Source organism: Muscardinus avellanarius, assembly GCF_963383645.1.
Source record: "Muscardinus avellanarius genome assembly, chromosome: 14".
NCBI classification, from domain to species: Eukaryota; Metazoa; Chordata; class Mammalia; order Rodentia; family Gliridae; genus Muscardinus; species Muscardinus avellanarius.
The window spans coordinates 10,995,095-11,019,713 of record NC_137800.1 but is presented as its reverse complement, the minus strand read 5'-3'; the positions used below and the strand labels follow the sequence as shown (position 1 = coordinate 11,019,713).

General features: G+C 48.0%; 1 protein-coding gene across 1 annotated transcript in view; it reads left to right on the top strand.

The window, feature by feature from the left end:
• Nucleotides 1–1,139: 1,139 nt before the first annotated feature.
• DOCK5 (dedicator of cytokinesis 5) overlaps nucleotides 1,140–24,619 on the top strand; it is a gene marked incomplete at both ends in the record, with an annotated part of 214,053 nt that continues 190,573 nt past the window's right edge. The window contains one exon of the mRNA XM_080709742.1: nucleotides 1,140–1,182. Within this exon, the coding sequence (XP_080565868.1) occupies nucleotides 1,140–1,182 (43 nt within the window). The remainder of the gene's footprint in view (nucleotides 1,183–24,619) is intronic.

Below are 24,619 nucleotides of genomic sequence, written 5' to 3'. Positions count from 1 at the left end.
CCCACGGCGGTTCCGAAGGGCAGCCCCAGCTTCGGATCCCGGTCAGTACCCAGCTCGGGAGCGACGCCCAACTGCCCGGGCGGTGCGGGGCGCTGTCCGCGGGGGCGCGGGGGGGGGGAGATCTTGGGGGCGCCGCCTCTCCCCCGGAGCGTTAAGGCCTGGCCTCCGAGCTGGGGAAGGAGTCCCGGTGCTCTGGGCTCCATCCAAATTAGGACTTTTAAAGTAATTTCCGCAGACAGGCTCCCTTAGGCAACTTCTGAAGCTCCCTTGCACCTATTTAACCCTATGGCAAAAGTCCTGCTTCCAAGTTCCGTCTACACGGGTGGCCCCGGGATCGTGTCTGCCTCGGAGGGCGCGCTTCCTGCTTTCGGGGTGTCTGCTCAGCTTTGGGGGGTCAGCGGGGCGGCCCACTGCCGCTTATTCGACCCAGATTTGCAGGCGCCCCGGGGCGTGCGGGGCGGGGGGGGGGGCGGGAGGGGCTCCTGCTCCTTCCCCTGCGGCCCCCGCGCGCCCGGGGCGCCCGAGCCTCCAGCGCAGCCTCGGGGCGCACGGTCCGGCCTCGGGGCGCACGGTCCGGCCTCGGGGGGGGGGGGCAAGGTCCGGCCTCGGGGCGCACGGTCCGGCCTCGGGGCGCACGATCCGGCCTCGGGGGGCACGGTCCGGCCTCGGGAGGCAAGGTCCGGCCTCGGGGCGCACGATCCAGCCTCGGGGGGCAAGGTCCGGCCTCGGGCTCCGGCCCCGGGGCGCACGGTCCGGCCTCGGGGCGCACGATCCAGCCTCGGGGGGCAAGGTCCGGCCTCGGGCTCCGGCCCCGGGGCGCACGGTCCGGCCTCGGGGCGCGGCTCCGGCCTCGGGCGCTGCGCGGGGCGGGGGGGGCGGGGCCGGGGCGGCCGGGGGCGGGCGGAGGGCGCGGCGGCGGCGGGCGGGGCGGGGCGGGGCGGCGCCGGCCCAGCAGGTGACCGCGGGCGGCGGGCCGGGGCCGGGCCGGGGCAGGGCGGCCCGGGCGGCGGGAGGTGTCCGGCGCGCCGAGTCGGGGCCAAGTTTTCCGGAACATGGCGGAGGAGCCCGGGGCGCGCCGGGGCGCACGGCGGCGGCCGGAGACCCAGGAGCTGTAGCCGCCGCGGGGCGAGGTCGCCGCCATGGCCCGCTGGATCCCGACCAAGAGGCAGAAGTACGGCGTGGGTGAGTGATCGCCGCGGGCGGGGCCCGGGATCGCGCGCGGGGGGCGTCGCGCACCTTCCCCGAAGCGCGGGAGGACTCGCTCGGAGTTTGGGGAGCCTGGGCGGCCCGAGCGCGGGGCTGGGGTCCCGAGCGCGCCCCTCCAGGCCGGTGCCAGGCCCTCGCCGCCCCTCCTGGGGGGTCCGGGTGCAGAGCCGCCCGCCCCCCGCGGGGCTGGGGTCCAGACCTCACTTGGGGGCCGAGCGGGGAGCGCAACTTGCGCGCGGGGGGCGGCGATCGCGGGACGCGGGGCGTGGGAAGGAAGGGGCGGCCCGGGCGGGGTCGGGGGCGCGGGCACTGGCCCCCTTTTGGGGTCTTGGGGCCGGCGAGACGCCCCTCCCGAACCCCGAGCTCGCGGCGGGGTCGGCTGCCGACTTTTCATTGGAGGAGCGCTGGGACGCCCCGCGGTTGCCCCGGTGAATTAATGAATGGTGGTGTCGTTTGGACCCGAAGCGAGGGATGTGCCGGGGCTCGACCCAGGTGGAAACCCGCGACGGTTTCCCTTTTTATCAGCAGCGGGCGGGGGCCGTGCGGGACGCCGCGGCGCGGACCCCGGGTCTCGGGCGCAGTTCCCTTTCCCCGCCGGCCCCTCCCGCCCGCAGCGCGAGCGAGGAGTCCTGCCGCCTCCTGGCTTCATGGCTTCATTCATTCTCTGGCCCTGTTGACACAGTCTTTCGCTTCCTGCGCGGTCCCTTTCTGCCCTGGTTCTGGGGAGCAGTCCCGAAGGTATTCTACTCTTTGACAGCCGAACAGCTTCGGAGACACTTAACACCCCATAGGTGCCTCTGTAGCTATAAGTAAGTTTTGTTTTTAACCCTATTCTTTTTTTTTTTTTTTTTTTGGTCCTGGGGGTGGAACCCAGGGGCCTCTGGGCAACACTCCCAGACCTATTTTATGTTTTATTTGGAAACAGGGTTCACTAAGTTTCTGAGAGCCTCACTAAGTAACTAAGGCTGGCTTCGAATTTGTGTGATCTCCTGTCTCAGCCTCCCAAGTACTGGGATTGCAAGCGTGCGCCACCACGCCCGGCTTCCTATATTCTTATACTTATGATATTCTTAAGTTGATCCAGACTGTGACCCTGAATGTGTATAATTATCTGTTGCCAAACTTTGTTGTTGATGACTTTTTACAATCTTTTCTCTCTCACAGAGCGACTCAGAAAGGGTAGGAGGATTTCTGCTGCCCCACCCCCATCACCAGGTTATGGTTTAGTCCCGAGGTTTCAGGCCAGGCAGGGACTCCTTGCCAGGTGTGGTTAGTAGGTAGCCAGTAATTAAGGAGGTGAAATGCTCTAAAATAGAAGAGGGGCCGGGAGTGTAGCTCACCAACACGCCCCTGACTCCGAGCTCACTCTCCAACAAGAGAAACAAGCCAAAGAAGAAGTAAGTTTCTTTCTTTTGAGAATCAAGGAGGACCAGTTACTGGATGAGAGCATGCTCAGCAGTGCCTAATTATAAAAAAGCAATCAGTTCTAATTTTGTTTATTTAGACTAAAAGCTCTTTCCAAAAACATTATGACTTCGGTGTAATTAACGCAGACACGTTCCAATAATGTGGTTTCTATTGCCAGAGTTAGTACAGGAGCAAGTATGGTATGTTTTCTTTTTCTTTTCTTTTTTCTCGTGTTCTGGAGTCAGTTTAGTATTACGTATCATCAGTCAAGAAACATATTTGGATCGCGTCGGGCACGAGACTTGGCAGAATTGGCCCAGGATGTAATTTGGGACCCTTATGTCACCAGGCCCGAGATTCTGAATACATTCTGATCTGTGTGGATTTTTTTTTTTTGTACTGAGGATTTTATTCAATCCAAAGGCATTCTACCTCTGAGCTCCACTCCCAGGTCCCCTCTTCCCCCCCTTTTTAAAAACTGTGCCTGATTGCCAGGCGTGGTGGCGCACGCTTGCAATCCCAGTGCTTGGGAGGTGAGACAGGAGGATCGCACAGGTTCGAAGCCAGCCTCAGCTACTTAGTGAGGCCCTCTGCAACTTAGTGAGACCCTGTTTCCAAATAAGTATAAAATAGGTCTGGGAGTATAGCCCCAGTACCACCAAAATAAATAAATAAATAAATAAATAAATAAATAAATAAATAAACAAATAAATAAAATAAAAATAAATAAATAAAAGGGGGTCTGATTGCTGTGGCTGCCCACAAACCTGTGATCCTCCTGTCTCAGCCTCCCAAGTACACGCCCCGCTGTGTGTGGGTTTGATCAAAGGACCCAAAGTTAGGGCACATTAACTGAAGCTGTGACTCTCTGTTGTCTGAAAAACCCCCGCACTGCTGGTCCCCTGGCCCCTTCTTGGCCTCCTCCCGTGACCTACAGGAGGGTCTAAAGGGAGCAGGCTTTCAGAATTCCCGAATCAGGGTTCCGGCTCTCGTTGGTCTGTCGCTAGGCCTTGCCTGAGCCTTCCCGTGCAGACAGACCTTCCTCTCTTGTGCAGTGTGCCAGGGAGAGCCCCTCCTTTGGGACTTTGACCCCGCGTGAGTACCCAGTTCTGGGGACCCTCCGCCCTGCTTCCCAACATCCAGCCCTTCCCTTGGGGCTCAGGCCACCACCCAGGTTCTCTCGCCCATCTTCCCAAAGCTTCACAGCCTTTGTCTAGGTCCCCACCTTGTGCACAACGCCCCGTATTCTGTGGCTGGGTCTCTTATCAATGACTCAGAGGGTTATGGCTTCCTCGCCCTATCAGGAGGTGTGCCGGGTCTGTGCAGTACTTCCCCTCCCATTTCATTCCCCACAATCTGCTCAAGTCTGAGAATATTGCATGGAAAATTTTAGAGAAAGAGACCACATTCGCAAGTCTTTATTTCAGTATATTGCTATAATTAGTCTATTTTGTTTCATCTCTTACGGTACTTAATAGGTAAATTTGATCAAAAGTATGCATGTAGCCGGGCGTGGTGGGGCACTTAATAGGTAAATTTGATCAAAAGTATGCATGTAGCCGGGCGTGGTGGGGCACGCTTGTAATCCCTGCGCTTGGGAGGTGGAGACAGGATCGCGCAGGTTCGGAGCCAGCCTTGCTGGCTTAAGAGACTCTGTTTCCAAATAAAAATATAAAAATAGGTCTGGGAGTATAGCCCAGAGGTAGAAGGGTTTCCAGAAACCCCAGTACCACCCAAAAAAAAAAAAAGTATGCATGCAAAGGCTGGTTCAACATACGCAAATCAATACATGTTATTCACCACATAAATAGAACTAAAAACAAAAATCACATGATCATTTCAATAAATGCTGAAAAAGCATTTGACAAAATCCAACACCCATTTATGTTAAAAACACTGCAGAAAATTGGAATAGAAGGAACATATTTCAACATCATCAAGGCTATATACAATAAACCCAAAGCCAACTTCATATTGAATGGAGAAAAACTGCAAGAATTCCCTTTAAAATCAGACACAAGACAAGGATGCCCATTATCACCTCTCCTCTTCAATATAGTCCTTGAGACTCTTGCCACAGCAATAAGACAAGAGAAGGAAATCAAAGGAATTCAAATAGGAAGAGAGGAGCTAAAACTATCCTTATTTGCAGATGATATGATTCTTTATCTAGAAGATCCAATGAACTCAACCAAAAGACTTCTGGAGCTGATTAACCAATTCAGCAAAGTTGCAGGATACAAAATCGACCTAAAGAAACCAGTTGCTTTTCTTTATGCCAACAGTGAATCCACAACGAAAGAAATAAAGAAAACTATTCCATTTACTATAACCTCTAAACCAATAAAATACCTAGGAATAAACCTAACCGAAGATGTAAAAGACCTCTACAGAGAAAACTACAAAACATTAAAGAAAGAAATTGAAGAAGACCTTGGAAGATGGAAAGATCTCCCTTGCTCATGGATAGGCAGAATTAATATCATCAAAATGGCCATTCTGCCAAAAGTGATCTATAGATTCAGTGCAATCCCCATTAAAATACCAGCAACATTTCTCATAGACCTGGAAAAATCAGTTATGGATTTTGTATGGAGGAAGAAAAGACCCAGAATAGCCAAAGCAATTCTCAGCAACAAGAACCAGGCAGGAGGCATCACAATCCCGGACTTCAAATTATACTATAGAGCAATAGTAGTAAAAACAGCATGGCATTGGCACAACAATAGGCACACTGACCAGTGGAACAGAATAGAAGACACAGAAACAAACCCACACATCTATAGTCAACTGATCTTTGACAAAAGGGCCAAACTCATATGCTGGAGAAAAGACAGCCTGTTCAACAAATGGTGCTGGGGGAACTGGCTATCCATTGGTAGAAAGTTGGATCCGAATCCTTAGTTCTCATCATGCACAGGAATCAACTCGAGATGGATCGAAGACTTAGGTATTAGACCTGAGACTGTGAAGTTATTAGAGAAAGGCATAGGATCTACACTCCAACATACAGGTACAGGGAGTAACTTTCTCAATAAGACTTCCAAAGTGCAGGAAATTAAAGCAAGAATTAATAAGTAGGATCTCTTCAAACTAAAAAGTTTCTTCTCATCAAAGGAAACCATCAAGAACCTAAAGAGGAAGCCTACAGAATGGGAGATCTTTACCAGCCACCACTCTGATAGGGGTTATTATCCAGAATATACAAAGAGCTCAAAAGACTCTACACTAGCAAAACAAACAACCCAATCAAGAAATGGGAAACTGAAATGAATAGACATTTCACAAAAGAAGAGATACAAATGACCAATAGATACATGAAAAGATGTTCTACATCATTGGCCATCAGGGAGATGCAAATCAAAACTACTCTGAGATTCCATCTAACCCCAATCAGAGTGGCAAACATAAAGAAATCAAAGAACAACAATTGCTGGCGAGGATGTGGGAAAAGAGGAACTCTTTTACACTGTTGGTGGGAGTGCAAAGTAGTTCAGCCACTATGGAGATCAGTGTGGAGATTCCTTAGAAAACTGGGAATAGATCCACCATTTGATCCGGCTATACCACTCCTGGGTATCTTTCCAAAGGGGCTGAAATCAGAGGACTACGTTAACATATGCATACCCATGTTCATAGCAGCACAGTTTGTAATAGCCAAAATATGGAACCAACCTAGATCTCCATCAACAGATGAATGGATAGCAAAATTATGGGAAATACACACAATGGAATTCTATTCAGCTATAAAGAAAAATAAAATAATAGCATTTGCAAGAAGATGGAAGGAACTAGAGAACATTATGTTAAGTGAGATTAGTCAAGCACAGAAGGAGAAGGGACATATGTTTTCTCTAGTATGTTCAAGCTAGGGAGTAGTGGTCATACCAGAGGGACTCCAGATGATGGAGGGGAAATCTCAGCAAAGCTTGAACGGAAGGATAGGAGAGGAAGAAGGCTGAGGTTGTTCAAGGGAGGAGCTGCATGCAAATATGTGTACTAGCATAAATACAACATGATTTTAAAAAAGTATGCATGTAAAGAAAAAAAATAGCTGGGTGTGGTGGCTCACGCTTGTAATCCCAGTGCTTGGGAGGCTGAGACAGGAGGATCACACGGGTTTGAAGCCAGCCTCAGCTACTTAGTGAGGCCCTCAGAAACTTAGTGAGACTCTGTTTCCAAATAAAGTATAAAATAGGAGTTCTACCCCAGTACCACACACACACAAAAAAAAAAAAAAAAAAGGAAAAAAATAGTGTATACAGAGTTCAGAGCTATCTGAGGTTTCAGGCAGTCACTGGAGTCTTGGATGGATCCCTTGTGGATCAGGGGGTCAGATATGTTAGTGCATACAGTACCACTTGTTCTTGATGTTAGGGGCTTCTTAGACACACTAATGATGTAATTTCTCTAGAGATTTTTTTTTTTTGTGTGTGTGTGTGGTACTGAGGATAGAACCAGGGGCATTCTACCTCCAAGCTACACCCCAGCCCTATCCTATTTTGTTAGTTTTTTTCTTTCTTTCTTTCTTTCTCCTTTCTTGTGGTACTGAGGGTAGAACCCAGGGGCTTTCTACCTCTGGGCTACACCCCTAGGCCTATTTTGTAACTTATTTGGAAACAGGGTCTCATTAAGTTGCTGAGAGCCTCACTAAGTAGCTGAGGTTGGCTTTGAACCTATGTGATCCTTCTGTCTCAGCCTCCCAAGCACTGGGATTACAAGTGTGCGCCATCACGCCTGTCATTATTCTTTATTTTGAAACAGGGTCTCATTGAGTTGCAAAAGGCCTCACTAAGTAGTAGCTGAGGCTGTCCTCGAACTGTTATCCTCCCGTCTCTGCCTCCTAAATGCTGGAATTACAAGAGTGTGCCACCACGCGTGGCTTAATTTCTCTAGAGATTTAATGCAGTTTTCTTCCAGTTAGACCTGAGCATCTCATTGGTCCCAGTGTATGCTGTGTGTTGCGTTATCAGATGGAGTTAAGCTGTCCTTAGCTCTGTAAAGAAAACAAACAATGAAGCCGGGCCTGGTGGTGCACGCGGTAATCTCAGTACTTGGGAGGTTGAGACGGGAGGATCCCAGGTTTATGGCTAGCCTCAGCAATTTGATGAGGCTCTCAGCAACCTAGTGCGACCCTGTTTCTAAACAACAGAAAAAGAAAAAGGGCTGGGGGTGTAGGTCGGGGATAGAATGCCCCTGTGTTCCATCCCTGGCACCAAACAAGGACTCAGGAACTGACAGCCTGGCTTCAGTGCCCCGGGAACAGGGCCCTGCTGGACTTTGAGGACGTTGGCATTTCGGAGCGACCGCTGGTGGGACGTGTTTTCTGGGTGAAGGAAGCCCTAGGGTAGCCATGGTGAGGTTTGCCATGACTCAGAGCCGTGTGCTGTGGGGGAGTCGGCCACTGCGGGGCCAGCGCTTTAGTCCCCATGCCAGTCGTGTCCGGCGAGGCTGGCAGCCTCTCTGCCTCCTTTCTCCGGGTGCTGGCTCCTCTTGGCTCTTCCTGGCTTGGCCTAGTTTTTTCTCCAGGGACTGCACTGCCGTCTGTCTGAGAGTTCTTAGTTCACGAACCCAGTACTGCTGACTCAGTCTCTGCATTCAGTGGGTCTGAATGGCCGATGCACATTACGTGTGTTCAGCGACAGGACAGTGGATTGATTATTTGACTCCGATAGCATCCCCGTGCAAGGTGCTTAGTGCTAGGTGCTTAGAAACAAGTGCTCTTCCCAAGAGCCAAGGCAAGCCTTCTCTTCATTCTTCCTTCCTTTTACTTTATATTTTTCTCCTCCCCCCCTCTCTCTGTTTGAGCCTATAAAGGTATAAAACCCTTCTGTTTGAATTTTAAGCAGCTATTAATGATAAACACGCAGAGTACTCTTCCAGTGACTGGAACCTCTTTTGAAGACGGCTTCACAAGCCATTTATGGCGAGAGCAGCAACGGCTGCTGCTGATAACGGATTCTTTGCAGTGTAATTCATGACTGTATTGGGGGTGTTTCTGATACCTATTTGTAGAGTGTGACAAAAGGCAGTATAGGGAAATACTTGATTTCCCTCTTCAAGAGTTTAGCTGCGTCTGCCCCCAGTTAGTATAGAAGCTTCTGACTTTATAGAATAAGTTCTCTGTGGGGTGTGTGTGTGTGTGTGTGTGTGTGTGTGTGTGTGTGTGTTTTACTGGGGATTGAACCCATTGGCATTATACTTCTGAGCTCCGCCCCCAGCCTTATTTTTTATTTTTTATTTTTTTTGGTGGTACTGGGGTTCCTGGAAGCCCTTCTACCTCCGGGCTACACTCCCAGACCTACTTTTACATTTTTATTTGGAAACAGGGTCTCCTAAGCCAGTGCACGTGGCTGGCTTCCAACCTGTGCGATCCTCCTGTCTCTGCCTCCCAAGCACGGGGATTACAAGCGTGCGCCACCACGCCCGGCGACCCCAGCCTTATTTTTATCTTTTAATTTTGAGGCAGAGTCTCACTGTGTTGCAGAGGGCCTCGCTAAGTTGGCTGGGAGCCTGCTATCCTCCATTCTCAGCCTCCCAAGTTCTGGCCCTGTGCACTGTCCGGAGGAGCTGCCTCTTGTGGGGCTTTGTTGAAGTGCTCAGGTGTGTTGAGGCTGCTCATCTGATTCGCCGTCACGCTGGACATGGTATTCCTCAGGGGGAGCTGCGGTGTGAAGACGGGATGGGGGGGGCGGGTCTCAGAGAGCCACAAGTCTGGTTTCCTTTTCTGGGGAGGAACTTGGTGCCCAGAGCGGGGAGGTGGATTGCCCCACACCTGGGGCGCTTGCTTTTTTAGTTGCATGAACCCCTTGAGCAACTTAGTGAAGCCAGTGGATCCTTTCTGCAGCAAGATGTTTCTAAATGTGTCAAGTAAAACACAGAACCCTGAAAGTGAGACTCCTTGTGTTGAAATAGAATTGGCAAGCTGTTTTTCAAAAGTTTTGATATTATATGTGCCTATTTATTTATTTATTTATTTATTTATTTTTGTGGTGCTAGGGATTGAATCCAGGCATTCTACCTCCGATCTACACCCTCAGCACTATTTTATTTATTTATTTATTTATTTATTTATTTATTTATTTTTTCAATATTGGGAATTGGATTCATGGGCATTCTACCTCTGAGCTCCACCCACAGCCCTATTTTTTATTCTTTATTTTGAAACAGGGTCTTGCTAAATTGCAGAGGGCCTCACTAAGTAGTTGAGGTTGGCTGCGAACCTTTCAATCTTCCTGTCCCAGCCTCCCAAGTACTGGGATTACAAGTGTGCGCCACCACGCCAGGCCTATTTATTTAATTTTTTTTGGTGGTACTGGGGGTGGAACCCAGGGGCCTTTTCTACCTCTGGGCTATACTCCCAGACCTATTTTATACTTTATTTGGAAACAGGGTCTCACTAAGTTGCTGAGAGCCTCACTCAGTAGCTGAGGCTGGCTTCGAACCTGTGTGATCCTCCTGTCTCAGCCTCCCAAGCGTGGGGCTTACAAGTGTGCGCCACCACGTCTAGCCTTTCTGTTTTTTTATTTTGAAACAGGACCTCATTAAGTTGCTAAGGGCCTTACTATAAATTGCTGATGGCATCCACGGATTTATAATCCTCCTTTCTCAGCCTCCCAAGTACCGGGATTACAGGCATGTGCCACCACATCCGACTTGGGCTTCTTTATTTAGTGATAGCAGCTTCCATAGTCTTGAATCAGTAATGAGCATACATAATTTTAAGATGTCTGCTGCATGTCATACACCATTGTCATATAATGTGAAAAGTCCCGGTGAATCCTGTTGGTAGTAACAGTGTCATGGGCACTGCTGTTCACCTATGACTTTCTGTCTACAGTCATGATAGAAGTAAATACGGAAAGTCAGAAAACAGGGATGTCACTCTCTTTTCCTAGCCAAGTCCACGGATGCTCTGAATTTGAACACAGATTAAGAATCCTTGGCTGACACCTGGGTGAGGTGGCACACACCTGTAATTCTAGTCCTTGGGAAGCTCAGACAGAAGATCCCAGGTTTGAGTCCAGCCTAGGCAACTTAGCCAGACCTTACTTCTAAAACAAAAATAAAAAAGGACTGGGGATGTAGCTTGGAGGCAGAACGCCCCTGGATTCGGTCCTCAGTTACACAGCACACAACAGCAACAACAAAACCCCTCACGGCAGTGCTTGGGATGCCCCCATCTCCTTTTTCAGGTGAGGAAAACGAGGTTCATAGCAGACACACTTCTCGCCCACAGCCCTGTGATCTTGCTCCTAAGCCGTATCTTTACTCTGTTTCCCACCCTCTAGTTGTTCGCCGGCCGCCTGATTCTTACCTTTTCCCAGCACCGTTGTGTTGCACCTTCGTGGCTCGTGCCACACTCATTGCCATCCGTATTATTTTCTATTTGTGTTGGATGATTTTTCCCTCCTCCTTTTTCACAAAAGCAGTCACTGAAAAAGAAGGCCCTGTGTCCCTACCATCACTCACCATAGAAAGAAGCTACTAGAGAAATAAAGGCAAACAGACAGAAGAGTGGGAGATTCCGGCTGGACACCGTTGCCTGACAAGGCTAGAATCCAAGAGCTGTTTTTCTTTACTGAAGAGTCGGGGCTGGTGCCCCGCTGACTCTTTCTCTTTGATGGATCATCCGTTCTCCTGGTGTGTGGTACTTATTTTCTTTAAAGTCATAGTGAGTACTGTGCTAGTGAATACGTTAGGCCCTCCCTATCCATGGTTTTGTTTTTCATGGTCCAGTAACCTGTGATCAACAGATGTCCAAACAAATTAAATGGAAAATTCCAGGAATAAACACTTTATAAGATTTACTTATTTTTATTTATTTGTTTATTTATTTATTTATTTATTTATTTATTTATTTATTTTTGCGGTACTGAGGATGGAACCCAGGGGTGTTCTACCTCTGAGCTACACCCTCAGCCTTATTTCTTATTCTTTATTTTGAAACAGGGCGTCTCACTAAATTGCAGAGGGCCTCACTAAGTAGCTGAGGTTGACCACGCAACTTTTGATCCTCCTGTCTGAGCCTCTCAAGTACTGGGATTACAGACATGTGCCACTACGCCCAGTTTACTTATTTTTTTGATGCTAGGGATTAATCCAGGGTCTTGGCTTGTGGTAGACACACGCGCCACCACGAAACTGCACCTCCAACCCACAGTTCGTAAGCTGTGAATTTTGCACTGTTTTGAGCAGCATAAGGAAATCTCTATGCAGCTCCATCTTGCCTCGGGTATGAATCATCCTTTTGTCTAGTGTATCCATGCGGTATATGCTACCCACTTGTTAGTTACCCTTTTATAATCATCTCACTTATCAGCTTGACCGTTGCAGTGTGGCAGGGCAGTTGTGCAGGGAACCCATATTTTACTTAATAATGGGCTCCAAAGTGCAGGAATAGGGACGCTGGCAATTTTATTATAGTATGTTGTTGTAATTGTTCCATTTTATTATTACTTGTTGTTGTGAATCTCTTACCATGCCTAATTTATAAATTAAGCTTTATCATAAGTATGTATGCATGTGTAGGAAAAACAAAACAAAACAGAGTGCATGCAGGGTTCAGTCCTACCCACGGTTTCACACATCCACTAGGGATTTTGGAACATTTCTCCTTCGGAAAAAGGAAGACTCCTGTGTTGAGCCATTGCTTCTGAAGGAAATACACGGTTAGCTCTGTGAGATCACGACATTTTCGTTAGTCTACCGATACATGACCTTATATATGTTTCTGTTTAAAGACACCTTCTGTGTAGTTGATTGACTAAAATTGAACTCGCAGCCAACAGCACTGTGAGTCCTGCCTGCACAAAGCTTCACTCACACACATCTTTGACCCAGTGGATGCATCTGAGCCTTCTTGTGCTTGGGAAAACTAGACAGCACTTCAGGACTGTGCTCGGGGCTATTTCAAATGGCATAACCACAGCAAACGCATCACTGTTTATAATGAGAGCTGAGCCAACGCCCCTTTTGCTCTCCACAGGGAAGGCGTGCATCGCTTTGCCCGTGAAAGCTTCAGGAGTGCTGAGTTTGGGGTTAAGAGGAGTCTTTGGTGAGGAAGTGGATTCACGCATGTGGAGCCCACAAATAAGGCTCAACCGTAGTTGGATAAAAAGAGAAGTGACCCGGCGCAGTGCTGCCAAAGACTCTGCGCCCTTCTGTGTAGTTCCAGCTCCTTGGGAGGCTGAGGTGGGAGGAGTGTGAGACCCAAGGGATTTGAGACCTGCCTGTCTGTGCAACATAGCCAAATGCGATTTCAGAGAGAGAGAGAGAGGGAGCGGGGGAGAGAGGGAGGGAGGGAGAGAGAGAGGGGGAGGGGGAGAGGGAGAGAGAGAGAAATTTGAACGTGAGAATCTTTCTTTTCACATTTTTTTTGACAGATTCAATGCAGTTGATTTTTTCCATCTTAAAATGCTTTTCTCTCTAGCCTTCTTTCTTCCTTCCTGTCTTTCTTTCTATTGAACCCAGGGGTATTTTATCTCTGAGCCACAGCCCTAGCCCTTTTTATGTATTTATTTTTATTTTGAAACAGGGCCTTGCTAAATTGCTAAGTCTGGCCTTGAACCTGGACTACTCCTGTCTCAGCACTGGGATCCTCCAACCTCTAATCCCACCTCTCCACGGCTCTCCCAACCCTCCTGTGCTTGGGGAAACTCCTTCCCACCTGCTTGTCCGACCTCATAATGTTGGCCACGCAGGCTGGAATTCCATGTCTTCTATATCTGCCTGCCACCTCGTGACCTTGTCCAGCGCCAGCCATGACGTCCAGACCCCAGCCTCCCCAGGCCTCCTCTCCGCCCTCCAGGATCTCCTTCAGCCGAGCAGCGCTCACCTCCCCTCTGCTCTCGGATGAGCAGTCCCCGCTGTACCTGTCCAGAGCAAGTTTCGGTTATTCTCAAACCACAGACCTTCCCCATTTCCCAGTTCCGTCATATCTATCCAGTGGCTCAGGCCAAAAACTAGGAGCCACTCTAATCTGACATCAAGTTCAGTCTGTCCTGTCTCCAAAATACATCCCCAGACCACCACCGAGTACCGTCTCTGCTGTTCCCGTTTCCCTAGGAACCTGTGTCTCGGGATGCCTGCCCGGGTCTTTGGTGTTACTGGAGATTAAACCCAGGGGCTTTCTACTCCTGAGTTAATACCCTCAGAACTATCTGTTTTTTTTTTTTTTTTTTTTTAAACAGGGCCTCACTAAGTTGCTGAGGCTGTCCTCGAGCCCACCATCCATTTTATTTATTTATTTATTTATTTATTTATTTATTTATTTATTTGCGGTACTGGGGATGGAACCCAGGGGCATTCTACCTCCAAGTGACACCCCCAGCCCTATTTTTTTAGACTTTATTTTGAAACAGGGTCTCACCGAGTTGCAAAGGGCCTCACTAATTAGCTGAGGCTGCCCGAGAACCTGCGATCCTCCTGTCTCAGCCTCCAGAATGCTGGGATTACAAGCTTGCACTACCACGCCCAGAGTATTTTTTTATTCTTTATTTTGAAACAGTCTCACTGAGTTGCAGAGGGCCTCACTAAGTAGCTGAGGCTGGCCGTGAACAGATCCTCCTGTCTCAGCCTCCGGAATGCTGGGATGACAAGTGTGCACCCGCACACCTGGCTCCAATTCCCCTTTAAACCGCTCTGCTCTGCTGGCAGTTGCCAGAGGCACCTCTGGAAGGGTGAAAAGCTGCTGTTACTTCCCGTTTTCACACCTCTGTGTTTCCTTGGTAGCTGGGACAGCACAGGAACTCCGGGTGCGGCTTGCAGGGCCCTGTGCTGTCTACCTCCAGGCCGTCCATCTCCCCTTCTGTCTGCTGCGCTGCCATTATTTCAGTTTCTTATTTTTACCTCTCCAAGCTGGCTTTGACTCAGGGCCTTGGCCCTTCCCTCTTGTGGAATTCTCCTCCCAGACCTTAGACCTTAAACTTTTTTTTCTTTTGGTACTGGAAATTGAACCCAGTTGCATTCTACCTCTGAGCTAAACACCCAGCCTTGTTTTATTTTTATTTTCAAATAGCGTTTTGCTAGGTTGATGAGAGCCTCACTAAGTTGCTGAGGCTGTCCTCCCACCAGTGGGCCTCCGGTCTCAGCCTCCTAGGTACTGGGATTCCAGGCTGGCGTCACCATGCCTGGCTGCCCAATTCTTTTATTATCCAGGTCTTTTTTCAAATCATCTGTCCTTAGAGAGACCCTGTCTGAGAACCCTAACCAATGGGCACCGCCGCCCTGGCCCTCACCTCTGGGTGGCCACCCCTGCCCTCTGCTCGCTGGCATTCATCACCTGTCGCCTATACTTGAAGGTAGAACGGTGAGGCTGGGATTTGCCCTTTTCATCAGTGAGCGGCCCCAGGAGTAGCAGCCGCCTCAGTCAGGACTCAGCGATGCTAAATACAAGAGTGAGTGCCCAGCCTGCCGTCAGCCTGCCGTCAGCCTGCTCTAAGAAGAAAGTGTTTTCTTTTTCTTTTTGGTACTGGGGATAGAACCCAGGGTGCCTTGCCTCCAAGCTACACTCCAGCCCTTTTTATTTTATTTTTTAATTTATTTTGTGAAACTGGGGATTGAACCCAGGGGCATTCTATCTCCAAGCTACACACCCAGTCCTATTTCTTTCTTTCTTTCTTTCTTTCTTTCTTTCTTTCTTTCTTTCTTTCTTTCTTTCTTTCTGGTACTAGGGATTGAACCCAGGAGCATTCTACCTCCGACCTACACCCTCTGCCCTATTTTTTATTCTTTATTTTGAAACAGGGTCTCACTAAGTTGCAGAGGGCCTCACTAAGTAGCTGAGGCTGTCCGCGAACCGTGATCCTCCGGTCTCAGCCTCCCAAATGCTGGGATTACAAGCGCGTGCCACAATGCCCAGCCATTCTTTATTTTGAAACAGGGTCTTACTAAGTTGCAGAGGGCCTTAGTAGCTGAGGCTGGCCAGGAACCTGCAATCCTCTTTTCCTAGCCTCCCAAGTACTAGGATTACAAGCCTATGCCACCGCACCCGGCTTTTCTTTTTGAAATAGGGTCTTGCTAGGTTTCTGAGAGTCGTGTTACATTGCTGAGGCTGCCCTTAAACCTGCCATCCTCCCATCACAGCCTCCCAAGTACTGGAATTACAGGTATGGGCTACCACACCCTGCCAAGAGGGAAGTTTGGCCCATACTTTGAAGACTGCCCTGGGCTTGCTTCCTAAGAGATCAAACAAAAGGCAGTTCTAAGGGCCATCTGAGTACAAGAGCCAGAGGTGTGAAGAAGCTGTATAAGGCAAGGCCTATGTGAACACGAGGGAGTGGGGAGAACCTGAAATCATAAATGTTGCATTTATTAGAAAACATGGGTTTTGTCTCCCCTTCTTTTTTTTTTATTAACTTGTGGAGGCTTCATGGAGGAAGGAGCCTTGTTGGACTGGCTAGGTAGATGAAGTGGGCTCCCAGTGGAGAGAAGGAGAGGGCTCCAGACCTTATGTTGGAAAGGAGGAAAGAGCGCACGGAGTTTCATCTGCTTCCCGTGAACCGATCAGGACTTGTGGTGCTTTACAACAGGGACCTGTGTGCTGTGCACCAGGCGCCCAAGAGGAGCAGGAGGGAGCAGAGTCCTGCTGAGAGGCTTCTGAGCTCTTTTTCTTTTTTTTGGTGGTACTGGGGGTGGAACCCAGGGGCTTTTCTACCTCCTGGCTACACTCCCAGACCTATTTTAAACTTTATTTGTAAACAGGGTCTCATTAAGTTGCTGAGAGCCTCACTAAGTAGCTGAGGCTGGCTTCGAACCTGTGCGATCCTCCTGTCTCAGCCTCCCAAGGGCGGGGATTACAAGCGTGCGCCACCACGCCCGGCGGTTTCTAAGCTCTTGAAAATGACTTTGCCACAGTTTTTGTGGTGGCCGTAGGTACAGTACCGCCATCGTGTTAACTGAAAATGTAAATTGATTTGTGGTTTCTCCTCATCTAAGAAGTCACATCTCACGGCAGTGAATTTTCCCACGAGGCAGAGTTTTTCCAAGTTTCAGTTTCTTTCCAGAAACATTTTATATGATACGGCATAGTAAGTATAGTCTTACGCATACCCTAGAATTTTAGTACTTTCAAAAGTATAAAAAGCGCCCGGTGGAGCCGGGCGTGGTGGCGCACACTTGTGATTCCAGTACTTGGGAGGCTGAGACAGGAGGATCACAGGTTAAGGACGGCTTCAGCTAGGACTGAGACCCTATTTCAAAACAAAACAAAACAAAACAAAAAAAGGTCTGAGGGTATAGCTCGGAGGTAGAATGCCCCTGGGTTTAATCCCCACTACTAAAAATAAGTAAGTAAATAAATGAATGGAGTAATATTGAGTAATCCAGCACTTTGAAATGAATTCTGATGGACTTATCTCATCTCTGAGGTCTAGGAACTTGCCTGAGGTTGCCCAGTTTGTTCTTGATTCAGTATTTCACTGGAGGGAAAAATACTTTCCTCAATCCAATAGGTAAAAAGGCATCCATGATATGTCTACTGTCTGTGGCCATTAAGAACATAATTAATTCATTTTGTGTATGTGTGTGTGTGTGCGGGGGGGACTGAACCCAGGGACATTCTATTTCTGAGCTACACCCCTAGCCCTTTTTATTTTTAAAAAGCTCTCATTAGTTTGCTAAGGCTGGCCTCAAACCTGTGATCCTCCTATCTCAGCCTCCCAACTACTTGGATTTTGCATGCACCCCCATTCTTGGCGTAATGAATTCTTTAGGAATTCTTTGACCTTGATTTATGATTAGCCTCTGACCTCAGTGTTATTGGGGTTTCGATTGTTCAGCTTTATTTTTTTTTAATGCAGAACTCAGAACTGGGAACTGAGCCCAGGGGCATTCTGCATCTGAGCTATACCACCCCCCAGCCCCCCCTTTTTTTTCTTTCACTTTTTATTGGGTCTCACTGCATTGTAAGGAGCCTCACCAAGTAGCCAAGCCTGATCTCAAACTTGTGATCCTCCTGTCTCAGCCTCCCAAGTACTGGGATCACAAGCGTGCGCCACCACATTAAGCTTTAAAACATGCTTGAGAGCTTGTTTTGCGGCTGAGATGTGGGTGAACAAGGGAAGTGGCGGGTGAACGTGTGCGTTGTGTTTTTCCAAATGATGTCCGGGCCGTGTCCTCTCGGAGCTGGGCCTGCAGTCAGGGCTCACTCAAACCATTGTCCGATGAATTGCTGGCAGCGACTTGGCCAGCCAGAGACAAAAGTGGGCTTTGTCCCTCTGGAAGCTCTTAGCCATCCCGTACCCCCCACCGTTCCGACGGCTCAGGAGTCATCCTGACGGTGCCATCCTCTCTCACCTCCCCACCCCCATGGGATTCTGCCCACACCTGAGGGTGGTCGAACCCCGGGCCGCCCTTCCTGAGGATCCTGGGTGTTGGTGCGTTGGTCTAAAAAACAACTCAAGGGAAGGAAATTGCTGGAGAGGTTAAATTCCTTCTGGAGAATAGCTCCTTGCTGAATCAGCCAAGGTGAGTAAGAATGTGCCCGGCCTGGTTTGTAACCTGTGGACCTGTAGCAGGGTGAGCTGTTCTTTATCTGAACTTCCTCCGGGCCTCTCAAGTCCCCGGGCTTTCCTGATACAGACTATTTTTATTTTTATTTTTGTAGTACTGGGGATTGAACCCAGCATTCTACCTCCCATCTACTTCTCCAGCCCTATTCTTCATTATTTATTTTGAAACAGGGTCTCACAAAGTTGTGGTGGGCCTCGCTAAGTAGCTGAGGCTGGCCGCGAACCTGGGATTCTCCCTTCTCAGTCTCCCAAGTACTGGACTTACAAGTGTGCGCCACCGCGCCCTGCGTTAAGACTGTGATTTCAAAAAAAAAAGACTGGGCATGGTGGCGCACGCTTGTAATCCCTGCACTTGGGAGGCGGAGACAGGAGGATCGCGCAGGTTCTAAGCCAGCCGTTCTGGCGTAAGAGACTCTGTTTCCAAATAAAAAAAGTATAAAAATAGGTCTGGGAGTGTAGCCTGGAGGTAGAACGGTTTCTAGGAACTCCAGTACCACCAAAAAAAAAAAAAAAAAAAAAAAGGAAAGAAAAAATGAGTAGTTTTGCCCTTTTGTGTATAGAATCATAAAATCCTAAGTGCTAGAGGCTGTAAGCACCACCTCTTGGGTAACAGGCTCGTTTTACAGGGAAAAGGAGCACCAGGGTTTAAAGCGACTTATCCCAAATCACACTGCTGGCAGCAGGCTTTTGTTTTGACTTGTCTGATTGCTGCTGCTCTGCAGGTTTCTTTTTCAGATCTCCATCCCAAGAAGAAATGCCTGTGTCTTCCCTGGGATCCCCCCCCCCCCCGCCCCCAAGTGGAGGCCTCTTATAAATAAGACCCAGCTATTCCGACACCTTCCTCTTTTTCAGAGTTCTGGGAAGGAAGTGTGTTTGGGGAGGTTCAGGCCTGCGAAGTGGGAGACACCCTGTGGGGTGTTTGGCTGCCTACTTCTCAAGTGGTGTCTTTTGTTTCACGGTACCAAGTTGGATTGCAAAACTAGTAAGTTACGTGAGCTTCTCATCACACAGACATGTCTGTGAGCAAGTGTCTGGGTCAGAAAGAGAAAGAAGAGAGCAGCTAGGTGTGGTGGCACAGGCCTGTTATCCCAGTACTTGGGAGGCTGGAGGATTGAAGGTTTGAGCTTATCTTGGGCTATGTGGCTTCAACAACCTAGTGAGACCCCGTTTCCAAACAATCAAACAAATAAAAGAGCTGGGAGTGTAGCTCAGAGGTAGAATGCCCCTGGGTCCAATCACTAGTACCACAAATAAAAGACAAAGAAAAGTAGAACGGAGAGAGATTTTTCTGGAATTGTTTTGTATTCCTGAAAGGTTGCACTTGGGAATGTACTGAACAGGTTGGATTGAAGAGTCCTCTGCTGGACCGTGCTCTTATTATTAAGGTCATTTGTGAGCAAAGGAAGCCTCCGTTGCCACCTCAACCCAGTAACTGAAGCTCACTGTTTTGGTGGCTTGCCCCAAATCACACAGGATATCTCGGCTGGGTTTAACACATAGGTCTTCTTTTTTCTTCTTTCTTTCTTTCTTTCTTTCTTTCTTTCTTTCCTTCCTTCCTTCCTTCCTTCCTTCCTTCCTTCCTTGTGATGCTGGGGATTGAACTCAGGGGCATTCTACCTCCAAGCTACACCCCCACCCTCTTTTAATTTATTTATTTGGAAACAAGGTCTCGATGAGTTGCTGTCAGCCTCACTAAATCGCTGAAGCTGGCTTCGAACTTGCGACCCTCCTGTCTCAGCCTCTCAAGTGTACGCCACACCCAGCTCTATGCCATCTTCTGATGCTGACTGACTCTTGCATATTTTAGCAAAAAATCTAACCTGATGAATGTTCCTGGATTGTTCTTCATGGCCACGTATAATGCAGGATACTCTGCTTTCTGCCATGCACTTAATTACTTAGGACACACTCCATCTCCTTGTTTATCATTAAAATCCAAATCTGGGATTTTTTCGCTTCAGTGAAGGGGAAACAGGATTTTTATGTTTATGTTATTCTCATCTCTTTATGATCCTAAACTTTAAAACCCGTAGAATCACATATCATTGATTTTATTTTAATCTGTTGGTTGTTCTAAGGATCTAAGTGGCTGTTTCATGGTAGATAAACCATTAGTCTCAGGGTTTGGCTCCTTTTTCTATTTAAAGAAATAAAGTATGATGTAATTGTCTTGCTTTGGTAAGGCAATGGATATACAACACTTACGCTTGCAGTACATAAAATAAAGTATTTCAGTAATGAAGTAGGCTGGGCATGGTGGTGCTTGCATGGCATTCCAGTACTTGGGAGGCTAAGACAGGAGGATTGTAGGCTGTGTGTGTGTGTGTGTGTGTGTGTGTGTGTGTGTGTGTGTGTGTGTTACTGGGGGTTGGATCCAGGGGCCTTCTTCCTCTGAGCTACACCCCCAGCCTTATTATTATTATTATTATTATTATTATTATTATTATTATTATTATTGTGGGTTTGGGGGATGGAACCCAGAGGCATTTGACCTGCAAGCTACATTCCCCCCCTCCGCCCAATTTTTTATTCTTTATTTTGAAACAGGGTCTCACTGAGTTGCAGAGGGCCTCAATAAGTAGCTGAGGCTGTCTGTGAACCGCAATCCTCCGGTCTCAGCCTCCCCAATGCTGGGATTACAAGCGTGCGCCATCACGCCCGGCTACCTGCAACCCAATTTTATTTTTTGTTTTGAGATGGGGACTTGCTGAGGCTGATCTTGAACCTGTGAGCCTCCTATCTCAGCCTCCCAAACACTGGGAATACAGGCCTGGGTCACCGTGCTCAGCTAGGTTTGCAGGATTGAGGCCAGCCTCAGCAACTTGGTGAGAGACACTGCTCAAAATAAAAAGGACTGGGGATGTATCTTGGAGATGCAAGGCTCCTGAATTAAGAAGAAGAAAGAAAGGAAGGAAGGAAGGAAGGAAGGAAGGCAGGAATGCTAGCCAGGTGTGATGGCTCACTCCTGTAATCCCAGTAATTGGGAGGGTGAATCAGGAGGATCACAGGTTCAAGGCCAATCTTGGCAACTTAGTGAGACCCTTTTTCAAAATAAAAAATAATGGGAGACTTTATGAAGGATATACTTAAGTGGACACTATTTACATATATGAAATTATCAATGCCAGTCTCAACATCATGTACAGGGAAGGGGAGGGAGGGGGACCAGAGGGAAGCTCACCAAGGGCTGCGTCCTCTATGTCTTCATCATTCTGACCTCACTATGACATATGGTTCCAGTGCACTAATAAAAGTATATTAAAGCCGGGCGTGGTGGCGCACGCTCGGAATCCCCGCGCTTGGGAGACTGCGACAGGAGGATCGCACAGGTTCGAAGCCAGCCTCAGCTGCTTAGTGAGGCTCTCAGCAACTTAGTGAGACCCTGTTTCCAAATAAAATATAAAATAGGTCTGGGAGTACAGCCTGGAGGTAGAAAGCCTCTGGGTTCCACCCTCGGTACCAAAAAATTAAAAAGTATATTAAAAAAAAAGATAAAAGGACTGGAGGGGTAGCTCAAAGAATGCTCCTCGGTTCAATTCCTCCTATATCACCTCAAATGAAACAGAACATTTATATGTAATTATTTCTGTAGTCTAGCAGTATCACTAGTACATACCATTAAAAAATGAGTTACCGAGGAAGCCCGAGACACACTCGATTTGGGCTGTGCCGCGCGTCAGGCCCACGATACAGCCATGGCCGCTCCCCTGGCTTCTGTGGACCCCGTTGCAGTGGTCAGGGGAGATGCCAGAGCCACTTGCTGAATAATGGAGCTTGCAGCTCGGGCTTCTGAAGTCCGAGTCCACTAACTTTTATTACTCTCTGGCTTCCTGGAGTCCTAGGAGGCTCTGAGCTCAGTGAGAAGGTAGGCATGAGATTAGCACACTTCCTGGTACGGTGGGCAGTTCCCGATCCTTATCTGAAGTTTGCTGGGTGCCAGCTGCCTAACAGTTCGCCGGCCTCGCAGTCGGGAGCCCCTGTGTACAGAGCAGAGTTGATTACCAAGCAGCTAAGGATACTTGGCTTTTGGAACCCGTCCTCCAAGGTCCGTCCTAGATTCTAATATATTTAAATCTTCTAAATAATTTTAAAGCCTTAAAGCTGGAAGTACAAAAGTCTTGCAAGAATCTTCACGAAAAATGTTTGAAATCCCAGGGTGTCTGGGTAATGCAACCTTTGCTCACTGGTCCTTAGGGGTCTAAGGTCTTGCCCACTAGGCCTCTGGGGCTGTACTCACTCACTGGCTGACTTCAATCAGGCTGGGCTCCTAAAGTATAAGCCGGTGAATGAATGAATGAATGAATGAATGAATGAATGAATGAACCAGTGAATGAATGAATTCACTCACAGTGAACTATCTTGGATAGTTGAGTCTTGGCAACCTGGGTGTGCATCCCCATTCACTGTGGCGAACCTACCTTAGCACTCCAAGGTGGTCTGTATTTCCTGAATACCTTCTGTGACCCAGTGGCTCATCGCGGTGGGTGCTGGTACAGGTTATATGCGCTAAAGAATGCCTAGGAAGCACACAGGAAAGCTGGGCACGGTGGCACGCGTCGGTAATCTCAGCCCTTGAGAGCCTGAGATAGGAAAGTCGCAGGATCAGGGCCAGCCTCTGCAATCTAGTGAGATCCTGTTTCAAGGTAAAAATTAAAAAGAGCTGGGTGTAGGGCTTGGAGGTAGACTGTCCCTGGGTTCAGTCCTCGATATTAAAAATAAAATAAAAGGCATAGACCGAGTGGGTGGGGCTCCAGAGTGGCCAGTTTCCTCTCTTTGGCTTAAGAGGGTTCTTCAAAACACATCTCTGAGCCAGGCGTGGTGGTGCACGCTTGTAATCCCAGTGCTTGGGAGGCTGAGACAGGAGGATCGCAGATTTGTGGCCAGCCTCAGCTACTTAGGCCCTCTGCAACTTAGTGAGACCCTGTTTCAAAATAAAGAATAAAAATAGGGCTGGGGGTGTTGCTCAGAGGTAGAATGCCCTTGGGTTCCATCCCCAGTACCAGAAAAACAAAACAAAACAAAAAAACACATCTCCAGCCTCAGGAACTCAGAAGCATTTGTGACCAGTAGTCCGAGGCCAGCCTTTCTGGTCCTGCTCTCTAGATAATCATAGACTCTGAAGGCCGGAATCATTGGGGACCGAGCCTGAGTGATTATTATATGTTCCTATGAGCCTGCTTCAAAGAAGACAGATACTAACTCCAAGGGTTGTCTGCAGAGAGAACACCCTGGAAGCATCCATCAGGAGATGGTTCTGTGTCTCAGGAGAGAGGTTGGTATCCAGAGTATCTTTGGCAACATTAGGATTTCTGCTCAAGAGTTTTTTTTTTTTAAAAATTGCTTCAGGGAGGTCTCCTCGTAAGCTCACAAATTCAAAAATGGTTTGGAGTCTGTAGAAGAATTCTTTTCATGTTTGAGCTCTGATCTAAGCCAAGAAAGAGCCTTGGAAATTTTGAATCTGTCTCTTGTATTTTATTTCCTGAATTAGATATGCGTCTGCTTGTTCTGTTCAGATTTTGACAATGTGACTTATTTCAAAAGGCTTATTCCAGACGGCCTAGCAGGGCCCGGGCACTTTCTCCTCAGGTGGGATTAGGATTTGGACTTAGGCAGGGACAGATTTAGGTTGAGGAGAAGAGAGACTTTTGCATTTTTACCCCAGAGACTAAATTTTTAAAGATCAGAGAAGATACATGAACAGAGAGGTGTTTGCTTTCATTTGCTTTTTCTCCCCCCTGTCTTTACTTTTGCTTCGATTTCATTCAGGTAGGTCCTCGGGGGCAAAATCCCATATTGTGGAGGCACCGAGGGACAGTAATAGAACCTCAGAAAAAGTAGAGCATCTCTGTGGTCCTGTCTTCTAAACCCACTCCTGTCAAGAAATGACAGATGGAGGAAATAGGAATATCTGAAATGTGGCATGTGTTCCTCTGTGGATATACGTCTTTATCTCTTTGAATTTATCAGCAACCTTGAGTGACAGGGTCTCATCATTTTGGAAGAGTAGAGGGTCCTTTCTTTTATTATTATTATTATTATTATTAATTATTATTTACAGTACTAGAGATGGAACCTAGGGGCATTCTACCTCCAAGCAACACTCCCAGACCTATTTTTTATTCTTTATTTTGAAACAAGGTCTCACTGAGTTGCAAAGAACCTCAATAAGTAGTAGCTGAGGCTGGCCTCGAACCACAGAGCCACGATCCTCCTGCCTCAGCCTCCCAAATGCTGCTCTGATAATTCTTAATTAATTTTTTAACAGTATGTGTTTGCATTAAGTAAAATTTAGGAATTAATCTATTACATAAAGGCCACTTGTTTGTTATATTCTGGGACACTTAGGGCTTCGAGGGATAAAAAATGAGTGAAATAGTAGAAGTATTGACCTTAGACTTAGGAAACTGGGCATATATTTCAGTCTAGTATAGACTCAAGAGAATGGTCTAACTCTCTAGCTTTATTTATTCAACTGTAAAACAGAGAAAATACTT